Raw genomic sequence first — 16,366 nt, 5'->3', positions numbered from 1 at the left:
GTTGTGAATTGACAGACTGCAGTATGTGGTCCAATAGTTTTTTGTTATCTCCTTAATGACCACTTGATGGTCTTTATTTAGTTGGTCAGAGCGTCTACTGGTGTAGCTCGTTCCCAACCTGGAACTCTTCAATCGATTTAGCTAGCGGTCTCACATTTTCCATGTTCGAGCTGTTCTGTTGTTGTGAAGTTTGAAATGCTCCTTCTTGTGGACCTTCTCCTTAGGAGGGATTGTTCGATTCAATTAGAACGTTACAACTGGCAACCATCTATACTCAGGAAATGTGGCTAGCCGTTGATATTTTTACCACTGCACTTCTCTGGCTGCCATATCTCAAATACGATCGCCTTTAATCGCCGATTCCAACGTACGTGACTAGAAATTTATTTATAGTCACCGTTAAAAAATGTAATGTCTTCTTCCCAAATCAGGACTTCTGTGTCCTACTAAACATTGCACATATTCTAAATAAAAAATCCGAATTGAGACTGCTTTTGCTTTCAAACAATTATTTTGTAATTATTTTCGTAAATTTTAGATTTTATTTTCAAAGACATTAATTATCTCAATGTTTCCAAGAAATTTTATACAAAAAAAAAAAACATATTTTTTACAAAAAAAACTTAAAGCTAAGCGTTTCTTTAAAAGCTGCAGTCTTTATAAAAGTTAAAAAGTACTGCTTCTATTCTTCATCTTCTTGGGCGGGTCTACGTCTCGATTGGCCACGTGTACGTTGGGGCTTCTTCTTTTCCTTGGGTTTGGGATTTTCCAATTCTTCCAATTCAGCATCGGTCAGACGATCCTTGTACCAATCGGCACTACAAAAAACAAAAAAAAAATAAATAATAATAATAATAAAATACATATAAAAAAATTAATAAATAAAACAATCTACCACAAAGTGTTCTAATGTTAGTCAGAACTCTTACCATTCAGGCACCAAACGAGCCCATTCACAGTGTTTCTTGGTATCATCGAACACCTGACCCAATTTGCAGCCATTACGACGTGGTGTATCACCATTTACACACACATAGAAGAATTGACAATCATCAGGATCAGCATAGCGGGGATGTGTCACAGCAATGGTTTCATTGACAGCTGGGCATTCGAATTCAAAGATATCTTCCGACTTGCAACCGCTAACACCAACCTCATCGGGCCATGTGCAAATGCCAGTTTTGGGATTGAATACCAAACCAGCGGGACAGGTGATCATATTGAATTGACCATCAACACAGTAGTAGAATTTGTCACAAATGCCAGGTTTCTCATGACCGAAATAGCCATTCTTGCGTGGACAATGTTGGGTGGGTTGTGGAGCCTCTGTAAAGAAAGAAAACAAAACAAATGGATGTAATATTCATGTAACAGTTTTAACACAAATACATATTTATATTTTTCAATGACAACTTCACATGCGACATCAACATAACGCACAGTATGTAACGGGTCACCTATATGATTTTATTTATCTATTTGAAATTTTTATTGTAATAAAAAATTACAATAAAATTATATAAACAAATAGCACTAGCGTTTAAGGCTATCGGCTAAGCCTATGTGATATTCAGTCCTTATATTTGCCAGGTTTGACATAGAGGTTGTTATTTACCAAATATCATCGTAACCTGGCTTCCTCTGAAACCACTGTTTCCTTCCACTACATCAACTTTCAGTCACTCTTTTCCTCTATGGTAAATAAAGTTTTGATATTTGAGTTGTTTCATGATGTAAAACAGAAATTGATTTGTTACTCTTACTGTGTACCTCCATCCTCATTCTCATTCAATAAACGGTTTTCTTTTTGTCATAAAAATTGCACTCAACATTACGTGTAATGCATTTTGTGTGTACTCCCCCACCTTCTCCGCCTGCTTCTGTTACCAATTTGACTCTCCGTCTGCCACCCAGTTATTAGGTCAGTTATAAGTCTTTGGTTTGCTTGAGGATGTTTTTATTCCTTTGTATTTGTGTGTTTTATAGTCATGTTTCATTGTTGATGTTGTGTCTTGTCCTTTGGAAATTTGTCAATTTAGGGACCCAGTTTTTTTCTGTTTTTTTGTAAAATTGTAAGTCTGTTGCCTTGTCTCCAATCTTTTTTTCTTTGCTGTCCTTTACATTGCATTCATTGTTTGGCAAAGTTGATTTTTCATGACATTCTATCATTGTCACGTTTCAACACAATGAAATCATTAATAAATGACCACTAAACAATGAGAATTATTTTTTTTGTCCATTCCCGAGATCTCTATGGGGTTGATGATTGAAAAACGTAATCTTTGAGAGTGATGATTTGAAACTATTTCAAGGGGGAGAATGATATGAAGGATAACAAGGAATAAGTTTTCAGTTAACAAGGAATAAGTTATTTCAATATTTAAAATTGTATCTTCTTCTATTAAACAAATGGTGAATCGAAAGTTCTCTCCCCTTTCCTGATTGTTTCATAAATTTTTGTGGTAAACCGATGGAATGTTTTCCCTGTGAATCTTAACAAAAATCCTGTTCAAAAATCATTTGATGTTTTCGAACAGATTTTCCACTTTTATAAACAATTTTCAATTTTCAAACGTTTTGCAGAAGAAGACACGTTCTCTCCTTTCAGTTAAAGCACAATTCATATTTGCCATTGAAGAACACCAAGAACATGCTGACAAAATCACATGAGGGGATGGATGTTGAAAGAAGACACAATGTAGAGATAGTGTAGTTGTTTCTGCTTCGGTTTAAAGTTTTTGCCGTTAAGTCTTGGCTATTGAATGGTCTTTCACTGGACAAGGGTCTCCTCTAAACACAACTCTCGAACTAAAGACCACTTAAAATACCGTTTAACAAGTAAACGAAGTAACGTCACAAAATTCACAGTTAAAGCCATACGTACATGTATACATACATACAAGTTTAAAGCATAAACACGTTTACACAATGTCATGTGTAACTAAAGCTACTTGAAATCCTTGTGCTCAGTTAAATGATATTAAGGATACAGCTGTGAATAGTTGTGTAAGGAAACATGTATCGTGGAGATCGTCAGTAGCCATTACTTCAGAGATAATGAAACAAAACGATTTATATGGCCATTACCTTAGAGATAATAGAGCTATTCCGTCATTATCACATAGCTAATGGACCTAAACTGCTATGATCTCATTATTTAGGTTATAAAGGACCTATACAGTAATTATCTGGGATATAAGGCGAAATGGAATTATACGGCCATTACACTGTGCCACAAATTGGAACTCACGGTCTGTGCGGTGGAAAATTCCTTTTGGAGATGAAAGCCCTTAGTGAGTATATTAAGAATCCAAAAGGAAATTTTGCTCATAGTTCAATATACTGAGATATCGCGCAATGATTTTTTTGAATTTCGCCTAATATTCTTGAGAAAATAGCTTTATATCTCTGTTTGCCGTTATTGCAGATTCGTTTTAAGATTACATGTCTTCAGTGAAATCAAATGGCGAATCTTTTTGTAGAACATTTCATTCTTCTAACTCAATTCTTTTCATGTCCCTTTTCGTCCTTTCTTTCTTGAACCGTAGTAAAAGTACCACAAGATGAGATTTTACAGCATCCAAATATTCCACAAAAATGTTGCTCAGAGAATTTTAGGTACGGTTCTCATTGACAACTAATCGATATTGTCACGTTTTCATTGTCTTTTTGACATTTACCCGGTTTTTGTTCAGAAAAAACCTATGTTTTGTTTTTCTGTATATTCGTTATTTGTTATGTATGGGTAGAGACATACCCATTGGTTATCGCTTATATTGACATCTGCGATGTATCTGAAATATTTACCATATATAGCTCCCGATATGCTGAACATATCTAATATTTTGAACCGGATATAGCGATATAAAACCCGGATTTTGTACCGATTTTAAGTAACCGATTAAGGTTATATGTATACCATTAGAAAGCTAATAAAATTGCCAATCAGGGAAAATACATTTTTTGACAGCATCTTACCTGAGTTCGGTGCTAAAACAAAAAACCCGTATTCTTGAACCGTTTTTAAAGAAAAATATCACTGCGCGTAAATATGAAGATCAAAGCTTGGTGGGTGAAATATTCTTTTTGCCGATGAAAGTGGATGAAGTTAATATTATGAACCCGGAAGGACAATTATGCCGTAGGTCAAACTATAGCGAAATGGAATTTATGTTACGGGTTTATTGTCGTGCTCTTAAAGTTCATCAAGAATGTATGCATCACGCCATAACTCAGAAGTTTGACCAACGGCATAACTGTCCTTCCGGGTTCATAATATTAACTTCATGTAATCTCAAAACGAAGCTGCAATAACGGCAAACAGAGATATAAAGCTATTTTCTCAAGCATCATAGGCGAAAATTCAAAAAATTCATCGCGCGATATTTCAGAAACTTGACCTATGGGGAAAATTTCCTTTTGGGTTCTTAATATACTCACTAAGGGCTTTCATCTCCAAAAGGAATTTTCCACCGCACAGAAACCTTGTTGCACAGTGTTATCACAGAGACAATGGATCTATACCAATGTTAATCACCACTGGGCTCGCGAGTCGTGTCTGTGTGAACACACACAATCTCAATTGTGGTGAGTTTGAACGTTGCTCTCACCACCGATCATCTTCTTTGTTTTAGCAATGAATTAACGCACATGATGTTTATCTAGAGAGGGATAGATAATCTCATGTGTGTGCCCAACACAAACGCAACGATTGATTTTGTTGTTGCTGGTGAACACTGATCTATACGGTCATTACCTAAGGGAAAATTTACATCAGTGTTCACCAGCAACAACAAATTCAACCGGCACACCCACGAGATTATCTATCCCTCTCTAGATAAACATCGTGTGCGTTAATTCATTGATCGGTGGTGAGAGCAACGTTCAAACTCACCACAATTGAGATTGTGTGTGTTCACACAGACACGGCTCGCGAGCCCAGTGGTGATTAACACTGATTTACATACACAACCATTATGCCAGTGATAATGAACATATATGGTCATTATGTCAGAGATAATGAACATTTCTCATAGATATTGGACATAACGGCCATTATCATAAAGATAATGAGCCTATACAGCCATTATATCATAGATAATGAGTACATGCGGTCATTATCTCATATCTCTCTAAGAGATAATTGATCTTTACGATCATTATCTAATAGAGAATGACGCTATATGGCCATTATCACATAGATATTGGATCTATACCGCAATTATCGCAAAGATAATTGATCTAAACCACCACAATAATAAACCTATACAACCATTATCTCATAGATGATGGGCCTGTTAGGGCATTATTTTATAGATAATGGCTCTTCACCGCTATTATTTCATAGATAATGGACATAAACGGTCATTATCTTATAGATAAGGACCTATACTTGCATTGTATTTTTACACGACCATTATCTTTGAGATAATGGACCTATACCACCATTATATCATAGATAAAGGACCTGGGCGACAACTATCTCGTAGATAATGGACGCACAATGCCACTGTCTCAGAGATATTGGGCATAGAGGGGCATAGACTTCTTAAACAATGGAAACATAGAAATATAACTCAGAGGTAATGGACCCACGCCTCCATTATCTAATAGATAATGCACCTATACGGTCATTACCTCAAATATAATAGACCTACACGGCCATTATCTTATAGATGCTGTACAAAAGACGGCCACTACCTCATAGGTAATGTAAACATGCAGCATTATCTATGAGATAATGGAACTATACGGGCATTATCTTTTAGGTATTGATCCCATAACTGCATTATCAGTTTATAATGAACCTATAACCGCATAATCTCATACATAATGAACCTCTGCCGGCATTATCTTATAGATAATAAACCCATACGGCATTTACATATATCAGAGGCAATGACAATGGTATACGCCCATTATTCATAGATAGTGGACATGCATGGCCATTATCTCATAGATACCTATTAGGTTATTATCTCGTAGATAATAGACCTGCACTGCCGTTATCTTAAAGTCATGGGCTTATACGGTCATTATCTCATAGATAATAGACCTAAACGACCTATTTGGCCATTATCTCAAAGATAATTATTTCATCGATAATTCTATCTAAGACATACTTGAAATAGGCAGTCATTAGCTCATAGATAATGGATATATAAGGTCATTATCTCATAGATAATACACCTGTGCTGCAAATATCTCAGAGATAATGGATATATACGGTCATTATCTCATAGATAATTTGTCTATACGGACATTATCTCAAAGATAATTGATCTATACGGTAATTATATTAAAAATTATTGATCTATACGGTTATTATCTCATAGATAATTTGTCTATATGGTCATAATATCAAAGATAATTGACCTATACGACAATTATTTCCTTATCTCATAGATAATTAGTCTATACCGACATTATCTCAAAGATAATTGACCTATACGGTAACTATCTCAAAAATAATTGATCTATACGGTTATTATCTTATAGATAATTTCTCTATATGGTCATAATATCAAAGATAATTGACCTATACGACAATTATTAAAAAAAAAATCACCTTTACTGCCATTATGACATAGATAGTTGAACTATACGGCCATTATCTCATCAAAAATGGACCAATACGACCCTTATCTCAGAGATAATGGCCTTATACATTAATTATTTCAGAGATAATGTACTTTTAGGTGCATTATCACATAGATAACGCAACTGTACTTCCATTATCTCATAGACATTGGACCTATACAGATATTATCTTAAAGAGCAATGGATCTATACGGTCATTATCTCATAGATAATGGAACTATATGGCCATTAGATATTGGACATAAATCGATATTATCTAATATACTACAGTATTATAAAGCCATTATCTAAGAGATAATTTAGCTATACGGCTGTTATCACATAGATATTTTGTCAATGCAGTCATAATCTCAAAGATAATTGACCTATACGTCCATTATCTCAAAACTAATTGACATATACGGCCATTATCTGCTAGATAGTTGAACTATGCGGCCATTATCTAACATATAATATCTATATACGGACATTATCTCATTATATACCCTATATGGAGATAATCTCATAGAAAATGGATCTATAACGCCGTCATATTCTAGATTATTCGTCTACACCACAAATATTTAATCGATAGTGGCCCTATACGGCCAGTATATAGGAAATATTGGAAATAAATCGCCATTTTCTCATATAGTATAGACTTATAAGTAATTATCTAATAGAATATATACCTATAAGACCATTATCTCACACATAATGGACCCTACATATCCTAGATAATTAGTCTACACGGCAAATATGTAATCGATAGTGGCCCTATACGGCCAGTTATAGAAGATATTGGAAATAAATCGTCATTATCTCATATAGTATAGACTTATAAGTAATTATCTAATAGACAATATACCTATTAGACCATAATCTCATAATGGACCTATATAACCATAATCCCATAGACATGGAGATATACCGTCATTATCTCGTAGATAATGGAACTATGCCGCCACTATTTCGTAGATAATAGATTTATACGAACATTATATCATAGATAATTCACCTGTACTGTCATTATATTGTAGATAATTAGCATATATGACCATTATCTCATAGATAGTTGAACCATATGGCCATTATCTCTTAAAAACAAATGGACCTATACGACCCTTATCTCAGAGATAATGGACATATACGGTTATTATTTCAGAGATAATGGACTTTATGGTGCATTATTATATGGCTAGGGCATTTAAACTTCCATTACCTCATAGACAATGGATTTATGCCTCATAGATAATGGATATACACGGTCATTATATAGGAGATATTGGACATACATCTATATTATCTCATATGCTATAACCTTATAAAAGATAATTGACCTACACGGCTATTATCTCATAGATAATTGACATAAATGTCCATTATCTCAGAACTAATTGACCTATACGGCCATTATCTGCTAGATAGTTGAACTATACGGCCATTATCTAACATATAATATCTATATACGGACATTATCTCATTATCTACCCTATATGGTCATTATCTCTAAGAAAATTGATCTATAACGCCGTTATATCCTAGAAAATTCGTCTAAATTCGGTAAATATTTAATTAATATTGGCCCTATACGGCCAGTATATAGGAGATATTGGAAATAAATCGCCATTATCTCATATAGTATAGACTTATAAGTAATTATCTAATAGAAAATATACCTATAAGACCATTATCCCATAGACATTGGAGATATACCGTCGTTATATCGTAAATAACGGAACTATGCCGCCACTATTTCGTAGATAATGGATTTATACGAACCCTGTACTGTAGATAATGCATTTATACTAACATTATATGATAGATAATGGATCTATACAGCCATTATCTCATAGATAATATATCTAAACGGCTATTGTCTTATAGATAATGGACCTGTACTGCCATTATTATCTAGATAAGATTTATACGAACATTATCTCATATATAAAGACCTGTAGGACCAATATCTCATAGATAATGGACCTACACTGCCATTATCGCATGGATAATGGATCTGTACACCCAGAGATAACCGACTTATACGGCCATTACTTCAGGTGAATTTATTTATGGTTTTATTTAATTAATTCTCTTTCGAGTTGAGCTGTTGTTTGGCTTCATATTCTCAGAGGCAATGGTTAGGTTATATAAAACTTCTGTACAAGTGGTGTCTTAGGACACGCCGTTCGGACTCGACAATAAACAGTAGGTCCCTTATCATTGAGGTAATATGAATCGGGGTGCACTCATTGGTATGAGAGAAGTCTCCCTTGTCCCGTATGGGATGTTTGTGGAACAATTATATATATAATGGGTAGGTTATTATAGAGATAAAGAACCCATTTGACCATTATCTCTGAGATAATGAAGCTATTATTTAATGGATAATGGTCCAATACGATCATTATCGTATAATTGTTCTGTACAGTCATTATCTTAGAGATTATTTACCTAAACACAAATATTTACAAAATAATGGTTCTATGTTGCCGTTAACTTATAGATAATGAGCCTATGATACCAGTATATAAGTAGACCAATACGACCATTATCTCAGAAATAATTAGGCGGCGGAATTTTAAGCAACCCCTATTTTTGGTCCGATTCATGTCAAATTTTGGGACTAGGCATACTTTTGGCTTCTGATTCAATTGCAATCGAAACATATGACATATGCAAAATGCATAAATTTTTGCATATGCAAAATTTATGCATTTTACATATTTTCTTATGCAACAAACATTTCAATAAAAGGTTCAAAAATGTTTGTATGTATAATTTTTCTGTTTAAAGTTCTTTTCAGACAAGTCAATAAAATACAGAAATGTATAACCACAGCCTCAACCTTCAAAATACTGAAAATCGGGAGGTATCGTTCTATGGGGGCTATATGAAGGCCTGAACCTAAACCGACAAATTTTAGGTGGAAAGTTGTTTACCCCCAAGGAAGACTTAATACCAAATTTCAGCCATTTTTGCGGGATATTGAGGCCACAACCTTCAAAATATCGGAAATCGGGAGGTACCGTACTATGGGGGCTATATGAAGTCGTGGACCTATACCAACAAATTTCAGGTTGGAAGTTTTATACCCCTAAGGAAGACTTAATGCCAAATTACACCCATTTCGGAGGGATATTGAGGCCAAAACCTTCAAAATACCAGAAATCCGGAGGTACCGTTCTATGGGGGCTATATGAAGACGTGGACCTATACCGACAAAATTCATGTGGAAAGTTTTATACCCTAAAGGAAGACTTAATACCAAATTTCAGCCATTTTGGAGGAATATTGAGGCTACAACCTTCAAAATACCATAAATCCGAGGTACCGTTCTATGGGGGCTATATGAAGACGTGGACCTATATCGAGAAATTTCAGGTGTAATGTTTTATACCCCCAAGGAAGGCTTAATACCAAATTTCAGCCATTTTGGAGGAATATTGAGGCTACAACCTTCAAAAACCTATACTGAAAAATTTCAGGTGGAAAGTTTTATACTCCCAACGACGACTTTATACAAAATGTCAGTCGTTTAAGTGTGATGTTGAGGTCACAAACTTCACAATATCGGAAATCGGGAAGTACCGTTCTATGGGGGCTATATGAAGACGTGGAGCCATGAGGACAAATTTCAGGTGTAAAGTTTCATACCCCTAACGAAGACTTAATACCACATTTCAGCCATTTCGGTGGGATTTTTAGACCACAAATATTTGTATATATTTTTGCATATGGTTTTGCATATGCTCATTTTATGCAAATATGTAGAAATATGTCAAAATATGCAAAATATGCAAAAATTTCCATATTTCCTTTTATTTTGTGATAAAACGACTTTCTGTCTAATCAGATTTTCTCTACGACCATCCTAACCATATATGCATTTGCATAGGATTCCGCTGTCTAGAGATAATAGACCAATAAGAGCAATATCTCAGTGGTTGGACCTGCACAGTCTTGGTCTATCCTATTATAACATTATATAATATAGTTCCGCTGGCAGCACCAACCCTATTGCCTCTTTGTTTGCCTATTGTAGTTTGTTAGTGCAGTTGAGAGCTTTACTCATTTTCAAGTGGATGAAATTAACAAACTACAAAGAGGACAACAACAACCAATATGTACCCCCCTTAGAAACTCCTGTAAAAAAGTTTACATCCACCTCCAATGAAAGGAAACCTTTACCTTCACAGCATGGTGCTAACATGTCATCAATAATAAACACGTGCCAACCAGCAAAGAATAAAGACTAGACTGTTAGTTTTGACTTCAATATCACGATGGAATTGGCTACTGTTACTTTGTTTTCCAGCTAAAATTGTGCAACAATACGAGGGACACTAGAAAACCTTCTGGCCTTTTGACATTTTTTGGCTAGAAACTGTAGCCTAAGCGTACTCAGGACAGTTTGGCATATGACCATGTGTTAGGTTGTTTACAGTGCCTTGATTGAGACACCTCCAAAACATGGTTTTGGAGCGCTTTTACAGCATCTTCTGGCGACGAAAATCGTTGACCACGTCTTTTTTTCTTGATGTGCTGGAATCAAATGAAGTCATTGGATCCCCAGTCAGGGATGTATGGCGCATGACCCATCAATTCCACGTTTTGTCTGGTCAAACAGGCGCTGGTTTGGATCGATGTGTGAGAGCTCGCATTGTCATGATGTTTTTCGAATTTCTCAGGAGACTTCAGGCAATCAAATTGGACTGTAACACTCAGAATTAACCGTCCTATATTTCTCAAGCTTTATTTTGTCGCCACACGGCCAGTTTTGATGTGCTGGAATCAAATGAAGTCATTGGATCCCCAGTCAGGGCTGTATGGAGCATGACCCATCAATCTACGTTTTGTCCGGTCAAACAGGAGCTGGTTTGGATCGATGTGTGAGAGCTCGCATTGTCATGATGTTTTTTGATTTTCTCAGGAGACTTCAGGGAATCAAATGGTACTGTAACACTCAGAATTAACCGTCCTATATTTCTCAAGCTGTATTGTCGCCACACGGCCAGTTTTGCCGAAGAAACAGGCGACCATTTGCTTCGAAGGTCTTCTTCCAAGAACAACATTCATTAGATTTGGCTCGCTTTCGAAGACCAAAACGGTCGATTCCTGTTTTGTTTCGGGCTCCTAAGCATAGATCGAAGATTTGTCGTTTGTGACGATCTTATAAATGTCGTGTGAAGCACCGCGATTGTTTTTAATTCGCAATTTCTTTGCACCAATCCACAAGAGCCTTTTTTGACGATTGACCAATTTTGCTGGATCAAGCGAGAAAAATCCATTTTTTTCAGCCAGGTGTTCATGCAATATCAAATGTTAGTTGGTGGAAGAAATTCCCAAGGGTGCCTCTATCTCATGGTATATAACATAGCGATATTGCATTACCCGTTCCGTTTTCTGGCACAACGTCCGATTTTGGGCGACCCAAACGACCTTCGTTTTTTGGCGAGTGTCGGCCACGATTGATTTCATTAAACCAATTTTTCATAGTGCTATAGGATGGTCCTTTATCGACGTACAAAGATTTAATTTGATCGATGCACTGGAAACAACCCAATACACTTTGCAAAAGAATATCAAATGACACCTGGCGACACTGCGTGTTGCCTAGGCCAGAAAGTTTTCTAGTTCCCCTCGTATTTTGTTGTTGTTTCCTTGCAAACCTGACTAAGGACTCAGCAATATTTTCCAAATTTTTTCCAAGCGTCCAACGATTAACCGCCAGCTAGCCACTACTTTGAGATTTGTAAAAGTCTGGTCTTTGAGGCGAAGTGGAAATAAGCTGTAAAGGATTTAGGACGGCGTTGAACGAAGGCGGGTATTAGTCTATAATAACCTTTATGGTGCATTGCACCTAACATATATCCTCCTAAACCACATAAAAGTAACTAAGCTGGTGCAGAACAGCAAAAGTTTTCTTTTACTCAGGGACATGTGCACTAATATGTTAAAGTGTGTGTAGTTGTGTCGGTGTCGCTGTGTGCCTTGTCTACTTGAGTGTGTGTGTAATGTTGAATATGTCAAAGCATATTTGCGCCTGTGGAACATGTCTAATGCATATTTTTGGGGAAATCGAAAATGTCTAACAACTTTAGAGTGTCGGTTTTTGTTGGAATTTTACAATTTGCAACAACAATGGCAACAAACGAGCCCAATAACTACATGAAAAGCGATACAAAATCGTTCAATGTCTGCCTCTCTCCGTGTGTACTTTATAATGAAAATGTTGTTCAAACTCTTTGTTGTCCTTCCGTAGACAAACAACATACACGCACTCACATGTTACTCAACACATATCCTTTGACCAAGAGTCAGCCATCCAACCAGGCATCCATACTGTGGTAAATATGAGAAATGTGCGTAAGTGTTGTTCACAAACGTTTGTTTTTCCTGAAAATGACGATGGCTATATGTATGTAAGTGTACCGTTACTGTTAAAGTCCTTCGCCAGACGGTACATCCTTGTGTTGGTTGCTCCACTCAACATGTTGGTGGCTCGTTGTTCCTGTGTCTATTATGTTATCAACATTGATTGGCAGACAGTGCTTGTACGTACGCACTTATTTTTGTAAAATATGATTTTTAGAATTTCAGGCAGCTGGAGGCTTTTAAGGCACCTAACAACAAACATAAAATGATTTTGAAATAGCAATGGCAAAAATAAAGTCATAACGCATAAAACGAACCAGACCGTAACCAAAAAAATTTTAGTTTGAAGTTTACCGCTTTAAAGAGAGAACAAATGGGAAAAGTCTTACATTTTCCATCAGAGACAATGAACCCACCCCTCAGGATTATTTCAAAAGGAATCAATTCAATTATCTTACGTTGAGTACCTACGATTTGTTTGTCATATTTACCGATTAGGTATGATAACCCAAAGACAAAATTACGGAACATGTACAGTCATAACCACATAGGTCGATTGTGGTCGTGTTGTATACCTCTGAGATATAGTTGTTATAACAGCAGTTGAAAAGGTGCAGCGCGTCGCGCGGGCCCCAAGTGAGTCTTTATAGACAACTTGAAGGGAGCCTTTATAGTGGACCATAAAGGAGTCCTCGTGGACGACAAAAGGGGAGTCTTTATAGACGACCTGAAGGGAGTCTTTATATACGACCTGAAGGGAGTCTTTATAGACCACCTGAAGAGAGTCTTTATAGACCAGCTGAAGGGAATCTTTATAGACGACCTGAAGGGAGTCTTTATAGACGACCTGAAGGGAGTCTTTATAGACGACATAAAGGGAGTCTTTATATACGACCTGAAGGGAGTCTTTATAGTCCTTGTAGTCCTTGTAGACGACCTGAAGGGAGTCTTTATAGACGACCTGAAGGGAGTCTTTATAGACGACCGGAAGGGAGTCTTTATAGACGACCTGAAGGGAGTCTTTATAGACGACCGGAAGGGAATCTTTATAGACGACCGGAAGGGAATCTTTGTAGACGACCTGAAGGGAGTCTTTATAGACGACCTGAAAGGAGTATTTATAGACTACCTTAAGTGAGTCTTTTTAGACGACCTGAAGAGAGTCTTTATAGACGACCTGAAGGGAGTCTTTATAGACGACCTGAAGGGAGTCTTTGTAGACGACCTGAAGGGAGTCTTTGTAGACGACCTGAAGGAAGCCTTTATAGACGACCTAAAGGGAGTCTTTATAGACGACCTGAAGAGAGTCTTTATAGACGACTTGAAGTGAGTCTTTATAGACGACCGGAAGGGAGTCTTTATAGACGACCTGAAAGGAGTCTTTATAGACGATTTACATGGTGTCATCAATTTTTGTCCTATTGGAATTGGGAAAACGGCTCCATCCAAAGACAAAATTACGGAACATGTACAGTCATAACCACATAGGTCGATTGTGGCAAAGTCGTGTTGTATACCTCTGAGAGCAGTTGAAAAGGTGCAGTGCATCGTGCGGGCCCGAAAGGAGTTTTTATAGACAACTTGAAGGGAACTTTTATAGTGGACCATAAAGGAGTCCTCGTGGACGACAAAAGGGGAGTCTTTATATACGACCTGAAGGCAGTCTTTATAGGTGACCTGAATGGGGTATTTATAGATGACCTGAAGGGAGTTTTTATAGACGACCTGAAGGGAGTCTTTATAGACCACCTGAAGAGAGTCTTTATAGACCAGCTGAAGGGAGTCTTTATATACGAGCTGAAGGGAGTCTTTATAGACCACCTGAAGGGAGTCTTTATAGACGACCTGAAGGGAGTCTTTATAGACGACATAAAGGGAGTATATAGACGACCTGAAGTGAGTCTTTACAGACGACCTGAAGTGAGTCTTTATAGACGACCGGAAGGGAGTCTTTATAGACGACTTGAAGGGAGTCTTTATAGACGACCTGAAGTGAGTCTTTACAGACGACCTGAAGTGAGTCTTTATAGACGACCGGAAGGGAGTCTTTATAGACGACTTGAAGGGAGTCTTTATAGACGACCTGAAGTGAGTCTTTATAGACGACCGGAAGGGAGTCTTTATAGACGATTTACATGGTGTCGTCAATCTTTGTCCTATTGGAATTGAGAAAACGGCACCATCCCTAACGTATTTGAGCCAAAACTAATCTGGTTTGCATGGCAAGTGACGTTCTTCACAAGATAGTTGTTTGTGTCATCTACAACTTCATCTGTGTGAATGATAATCTCTCTCTCTCTCTAGATAATAAAGATCCCACCCGAAAGATTTGATAATGAAGATCCCTCCGGAAATCTTTGGGAGTGGGGGACCTATCCCCCGTATGGTGATTAGGATGACTCTCACGGTAACACCCGAGGAAATATTGCAACGGGGCCATGTCATCGTGTTGCCGTACTGGAAAAATCTTCATCTCCTCATGCAGATGGTTCAGGATGACATGACGAAACACCTTGTTGCAGTTCTCACGGCTGCGTTCTGGCAGATTCGAATATTATTCCATTGCGTTGCACATGTTTACGCCGCAGAGTGGTTCAGGAATCGATTTTCCTGGCCAAAAACACCAATTTTTTGTCGTCACCGACTGTTAATTTCTATATGGGGATCGATAGTAAAGATATTGAAACTAAGGAAACCACAGACCATAGACCACCTGAAGGGAGTCTTTATAGACGACCTGAAGGGAGTCTTTATAGACGACATAAAGGGAGTCTTTATAGACGACCTGAAGGGAGTCTATATAGACGACCTGAAGTGAGTCTTTACAGACGACCTGAAGTGAGTCTTTATAGACGACCGGAAGGGAGTCTTTATAGACGACTTGAAGGGAGTCTTTATAGACGACCTGAAGTGAGTCTTTACAGACGACCTGAAGTGAGTCTTTATAGACGACCGGAAGGGAGTCTTTATAGACGACTTGAAGGGAGTCTTTATAGACGACCTGAAGTGAGTCTTTATAGACGACCGGAAGGGAGTCTTTATAGACGATTTACATGGTGTCGTCAATCTTTGTCCTATTGGAATTGAGAAAACGGCACCATCCCTAACGTATTTGAGCCAAAACTAATCTGGTTTGCATGGCAAGTGACGTTCTTCACAAGATAGTTGTTTGTGTCATCTACAACTTCATCTGTGTGAATGATAATCTCTCTCTCTCTCTAGATAATAAAGATCCCACCCGAAAGATTTGATAATGAAGATCCCTCCGGAAATCTTTGGGAGTGGGGGACCTATCCCCCGTATGGTGATTAGGATGACTCTCACGGTAACACCCGAGGAAATATTGCAACGGGGCCATGTCATCGTGTTGCCGTACTGGAAAAATCTTCATCTCCTCATGCAGATGGTT

General features: G+C 37.3%; 1 protein-coding gene across 1 annotated transcript in view; it reads right to left on the bottom strand.

Moving 5' to 3' along the window:
* Window positions 1-519: 519 nt before the first annotated feature.
* obst-B (obstructor-B) overlaps window positions 520-16,366 on the bottom strand; it is a 78,631-nt gene continuing 62,784 nt past the window's right edge. The window contains exons 5-6 of the mRNA XM_073967884.1: window positions 930-1,326; window positions 520-818 (exon numbers count right to left, since the gene is read on the bottom strand). Of these exons, the coding sequence (XP_073823985.1) occupies window positions 683-818; window positions 930-1,326 (533 nt within the window). The 3' untranslated portion in view covers window positions 520-682. The remainder of the gene's footprint in view (window positions 819-929; window positions 1,327-16,366) is intronic.

This window comes from Musca autumnalis, unplaced genomic scaffold (genome assembly GCF_047663935.1).
Source record: "Musca autumnalis isolate F117 unplaced genomic scaffold, ASM4766393v1 scaffold_2, whole genome shotgun sequence".
Taxonomy (NCBI): Eukaryota; Metazoa; Arthropoda; class Insecta; order Diptera; family Muscidae; genus Musca; species Musca autumnalis.
This window is presented reverse-complemented; position numbering and strand designations above follow the sequence as displayed.